The sequence below is a fragment of the Nicotiana attenuata genome, unplaced genomic scaffold (assembly GCF_001879085.1).
Source record: "Nicotiana attenuata strain UT unplaced genomic scaffold, NIATTr2, whole genome shotgun sequence".
In the NCBI taxonomy this organism is placed as follows: domain Eukaryota; kingdom Viridiplantae; phylum Streptophyta; class Magnoliopsida; order Solanales; family Solanaceae; genus Nicotiana; species Nicotiana attenuata.
In genome coordinates, this window is record NW_017670881.1 from 369,832 (window position 1) to 375,808 (window position 5,977).

Consider the following 5,977-nt stretch of genomic DNA (forward strand, 5'->3'; position numbering starts at 1 on the left):
TGAGTCCTAACTCAATCCGCGCATTGTACGAATGGCATCCGGGGCCCCTGAGGCCCCGTCCAAACATACCAACAAGTTTGAAATCATAAAATGGACTCGTTCGCACCCACAGAACGCGGAAAACAACATCAAAACCAAGAATCGCAACCCAAAACCAATAGGATCATTTTATGAGCTTCAAATTCTTCCAACTTGCTCCAAACGCGCCGAAACATACTTAAACTACTCGGAATGACACCAAATTTTACGTGCAAGTCTTAAATCACTATACAGAACTATTCCCAGGCCCGAAATTCCAAACGGACCTCGATAACATCAAAACCTACTCCATGCCAAATTTAAAGAATTTTAAAACCTTCAAGGTGCCAACTATCAGTATTAAGTGCCGAAACGCTCTCGGGTCATCTAAAACCCGATCCGAACATACGACCAAGTCCAAAATCATCATATGAACCTATTGGAACCGTCAACTCCTGGTTCCGAGGTCATTTACTCAAAATGTTGACCAAAGTCAAACTTAGCCTCTTAAAGCCAAACTAAGGAACCAAGTATTCCGGTTTCAACCCAAACCCTTCCAAATCCCGAACTAATTATCCCGCAAGTCATAAAATGGTAAAAGCACATACGGGGAGTCGTATTTAGGGGAACGGAGACCTAGAAAGCAAAACGACCGGTCGGATCGTTACATTCTCCACCTCTTAAACAAACGTTCATCCTAGAACGGGTCTAGAATCATACCTAGAGTGTTGAATAAGTGTGGATATTTGTTCCGCAAGTCCTCCTCGGCCTCCCAAGTCGCCTCCTTGACTGGTTGGCTCCTCCACTTAACTTTTACTGCGGAAGTATTCTTGGACCTCAACTGACGAACCTGCCTGTCAACAATGGCAACTGGCTCCTCTTCATAACCCAAGCTCTCATCTAGCTGAACCGTGCTGAAGTCTAACACATGGGACATGTCGGCAAGATACATCCAGAGCATAGGCACGTGGAAGACCGGATGAACTCCCGATAGACTGGAGGCAAGGCGAGCTCATAAGAAACCTTTCCAACTAGCCCCAACACCTCAAATGGACCTATAAACCTTGGGCTCAATTTGCCCTTCTTCCCGAACCTCATGATCCCCTTCATCGCAAGACTTTCAAGAGAACCTTCTCGCCCATCATAAATGATAAATCACGCTCCTTCTGATCCGCGTAACTCTTCTGTCTAGACTGTGCTGTGCGAAGTCGCTCCTGAATCAACTTTTCCTTTTCCAAGGCATCCTTCACCAAATCAGTACCATATAACTTAGCCTCACTGGGCTTAAACTATCCGATGGGTGAACGACATCACGACCGTATAAAGCCTCAAATAGAGCCATCCCGATACTGGACTGATAACTATTATTGTAAGCAAACTCAGCTAAAGGCAAGAATCGATCCCACTGCCCTCCAAAGTCAATCACACATGCTCTAAACATGTCCTCCATGATCTGAACTGTCCTCTCCGACTGCCCGTCGGTCTGCAGATGAAAGGCTGTGCTGAGCTCCACCCGGGTCCCCAACTCACTCTGTAATGCTCTCCAGAAATGCGAAGTAAACCGAGGGCCTCTATCTGATATGATGGAAACAGGCACACCATGCAACCGAGCTATCTCCTGAACATAAATCTGGGCTAACCTTTCTAAAGTGTACGTGGTCACAACCAGAATGAAGTGCTCCGACTTGGTCAACCTGTTCACAATGACCCAAACTGCATCAAACTTCTGCAAGGTCCGCGGCAACCCAACTACGAAGTCCATAGTAATGCACTCATATTTCCACTCAGGTAAAATCATTTGCTGAAGTAGGCCACCTGGCCTCTGGTGCTCATACTTAACCTGTTGGCAATTTAGACACCTCACAATATACTCAACTATGTCCTTCTTCATCCGCCGCCACCAATAATGCTGCCTTAGGTCACGATACATCTTCGTAGCACCTAGATGAATAGAATATCGAGAACTGTGTGCCTCCTCTAGAATATTTTCCCTCAGCCCATCAACATTAGGAACACATAGACGACCCTAGAGTCGCAGAACACCATCCTCGCCGATAGTAACCTTCCTTGGCACCACCCTGTAGTACCGTCTCTCTGAGAACTAACAACTGCGGATCATCAAACTGACGAGCCTTGATCTGATCCAATAGTGAAGACTAGGCAACGATGCATGCAAGAACTTGGCTGAGCTCTGAAATATCCCAACCTCACAAGTCTGTTAGCCAAGGACTGAATGTCCAAAAATGGCCTTTCCTCTACTGAAATGAATGCCAAGCTACATATTCTCCGCCTTTCTGCTCAAGGCATCTGCAACTACATTCGCCTTTCCCGAATAATAAACAATGGTAATATCGCAGTCCTTCAGTAACTCAAGCCACCTGTGCTGCCTCAAATTGAGACCCCTTTGCTTGAACAAATGCTGCAAGCTGCGACGATCAGTGTAAACCTCACAGGACCCCATAAAGATAATGCCTCCAAATCTTATGAGCATGAACAATCGCGGCCAACTCCAAATCATGTATAGGGTAATTCTTCTCGTGGGGTTCAACTGACGTGAAGAATATGCAATAACTCGCCCCTCCTGCATCAATACACAACCCAAACCAACGCGTGAAGCGTCGCAATATACAATATACATCCCTGAACCGGAAGGCAACACTAACACCGGTGCTGAAGTCAATGCAGTCTTGAGCTTCTGAAAGCTCACCTCACAATCATCAGACCATCAGAACGGAGCACCCTTCTGGGTCAATCTAGTCAAAGGTGATGCAATAGATGAGAATCCCTTTACAAACCGACGATAATAACCTGTTAACCCCAAGAAGCTCCTGATCTCGGTCACTATGGTGGAACGAGGCCAACTCTGAACTGCCTCGATCTTCTTGGGATCAACCTTAATACCCTCGTCTGATACAACATGCCCCAAGAATGCCACATAATCTAACCAAAACTCACACTTGGAGAACTTAGCATATAGCTTCTGTTCTCGCAAGGTTTGAAGTACCACTCTCAAATGTTGCTCGTGCTCCTCCATGCTACGCGAGTAGATCAAGATGTCATCAATGAAGACAATGACAAACGAATCAATTATGGCCTGAACACCCTGTTCATCAAATCCATAAGCTGGGGCATTAGTCGAACCGAAGGACATCACTAGAAACTCATAATGGCCATATCTAGTCCGAAAAGTAGTCTTCGGAACATCCGAATCCCGAATCTTCAATTGATGGTACCCCGATCTCAAGTCGATCTTACAGAGCACCCTGGCACCCTGCAACTGGTCAAATAAATCATCAATACACGACAACGAGTACTTGTTCATGATGGTAACTTTGTTCAACTAGCAGTAATCAATGCACATTCGCATAGTCCCATCTTTCTTCTTCACAGATAACATTGGTGCACCCCAAGGCGATACACTCGGTCTGACGAATCCCTTTGCTAGCAACTCCTCAAGTTGTTCCTTCAACTCCTTCAACTATTTCGGATCCATGCGGTACGGTGGGATAGATATAGGCTGGGTACCTGGAGCCAAATCAATACAGAAATCGATATCATGATCTGGTGGCATGCCTGGAAGATCAGAATGAAATACATCGGAGAACTCCCGGACTACGGGCACTGAATCAATCGCTTGAGTCTCTGCTGTAGTATCTCGAACATATGCTAAATAAGCTAAAAAACCCTTCTCGACCATGTGTCGAGCTTCAGAAAAGAGATAACCCAACTAGATGCACTTACAAACAAACCCTTCCACTCCAATCTAGGTAAGTCTGGCATCGCCAAGGTAATAGTCTTGACATGGCAATCAAAGATAGTGTGATATGGGGATAATCATTCCAAACCTAGGATGACCTCAAAGTCGGTCATATCAAGCAACAAGAGATCTGCTCTAGTATCATAACCATAAAATGTAACAATGCAGGATCGATAGAACCGATCCACAACAACACAATCGCCCATTGGAGTGGACACATAAACAGGAGTACCCAAGGGCTCGCGAGGAACATCCAGGAAATGAGCAAACAGAGATGACACATATGAATATGTAGACCCTGGATCAAATAAAACCGAAGCATCCCTACCGCAGACAGAAGTAATACCTGTGATCACGGCATTTGAGGCCACCGCATCTGGTCTGGCCGGAAAAGCATAGAATCTAGTAGGTCTGGGCATATATGGGGTAAAACCGATAACCCAAACCGTTAATTCTTTATTGGGTTATCGGTATTGGGTTATTGGGTTAACGATTCGGTAACGGTTTAAATTTTTTTCACTATTGGGCTATCGGTTGGTCCTCGGTTTGCCAATTTTGTTAATGGGTTAACCGATAACCCAATAAGATTAATAAAATTATGACTTTACCCTTAAGTATATACATATGCTAGGGCTTTAGTTCGTTCTCTCCTATTCTTTCTCACCGCACTCTTCAGCTGCTTCATCTTTATTCTTTATAGACCTTACTAGTTACTCCTAGCGTAAGTCTATAGTCTTATACATTAGGCTTTTAATTTCAATAACAAAATTCATCTTCATATTGGTATTTTTGACTGTTAATGATTTTTTTTGTTTCTTAATTTTATGAGCTCACGTTGTGCAACCTATACTACTACCAACTTCTCTTCGCACTTAATAGTTCTCAATCAACAATCTTCGTTAGTTTCTGGTATATTTTTGAACATTATTCTTCTGTACAGTACGCTGAGCTTTGACAACAGGACAATATTTTCTTGCCTTCTAGGTATTTTTCATTTCTGTGTTAGTATTGCTCATGCACAGATCAAGGTTTTGCTCTATGGTTTCTTTTTTTAGGTTAGGCATTTGACAACAACATCCAGTTTATCTTAGACTGTTAGTACTATATGTTTGGACTTGTTAATTTTAAGGTGAAATTGCTACTACTTTGTATTATTATTAATGTATTTGGATAACTGTTGTTGAAGAATTAGTACTATTCCAGTTGTGGCCACTGGACAGAACGCAGAAATGGGTAGTATATGATATGTAGATTCTTCTATTTTTGCTTAACTCCAGTGAATTGTCTTCTCTTTTTTTGCTTAACTCTAGATTGAGTTATCTTATCGGGTAAACTGATAATAAAATCGATAACGATCGATAACCGATTAATCGATAACTGATAACCGATATCTTATCGGTTCGGTTAATTGGTTTATCAAATTTGTAAATCGATAACCGATATGCTAAACCGATAATATTCATAATCGAACCGAACCGACCGATGCCCACCTCTAGAATCTAGCTGGAGTGTCACCTGACTGGCCTCCACCTACTTGGACTCCACCTCTAGGGCGGCCGCTACCCACCTGCCCTCCGCCTCTAGGCGGCCGGACGACTGGTGCGGCAACTGGTGCTGTAATTATAGGCTGAGAACCCTGATGTACTACCTTGCCCCGAAGTCTGGGGCAAAACCTCTTCATGTGGCCAGGATCCCCGCACTCGTAACAACCTCTCGGAGCGGTGGACTGCTGACCCGAAGTCTGAACCCGATGGCCTGAATACCCACTAGAGGAACCCTAAATAGCTGGTGGACGATAGGAACTCTTTGGCATGGCGCTGGAATAAGGTTGCACTGGAGCACGCCGAGGAGGCGGTGGTGCTGGATATATGGGCCTGCTAGGCTGCCCCCTCCCAAACTGACCTTTGCCCCCAGATGGGGCACCACGGAAACATCCGAAATAACGGAACCGCTTGTCCTGCGACATCTGCTCTTGGCTCCGCTAGTGGACACCGTCAATCCTCTGAGCTATCTCTACAACTAGCTCGTAAGAAGTCCCCATATCAACCTCTCGGGCCATGGTGGCCTGGGTACTAGAGTGCAAACCTGCAACAAACCTTCACACTCTCTCTGCATTAGTAAGAAGTATCAGAAGTACATGGCGAGACAACTCAGAGAATCTTACCTCATAGTTGATCACTGACATCTGACCCTGTTGGAACT

The 5,977-nt window shown here is 44.6% G+C and overlaps 1 protein-coding gene across 1 annotated transcript; it reads right to left on the reverse strand.

Moving 5' to 3' along the window:
* Positions 1-5,267: 5,267 nt before the first annotated feature.
* On the reverse strand, positions 5,268-5,741 carry LOC109244169. The gene is made up of 2 exons (XM_019411215.1): positions 5,579-5,741; positions 5,268-5,530 (listed from the first exon to the last, which is right to left on the reverse strand). The coding sequence occupies exons 1-2, from the start codon at positions 5,739-5,741 to the stop codon at positions 5,268-5,270; spliced, it is 426 nt and encodes a 141-aa protein (XP_019266760.1).
* Positions 5,742-5,977: the final 236 nt, after the last annotated feature.

What these genes read in the sequence shown, in the direction of transcription:
- LOC109244169 (XM_019411215.1), bottom strand. Translation starts at nt 5,741, where the DNA reads ATGTCGCAGGACAAGCGGTTCCGTTATTTCGGATGTTTCCGTGGTGCC. An exon ending in TTCCAGCGCCATGCCAAAGA is followed by an intron (nt 5,531 to 5,578) that starts GTTCCTATCGTC and finishes GTGGGTATTCAG; the next exon opens with GCCATCGGGTTCAGACTTCG.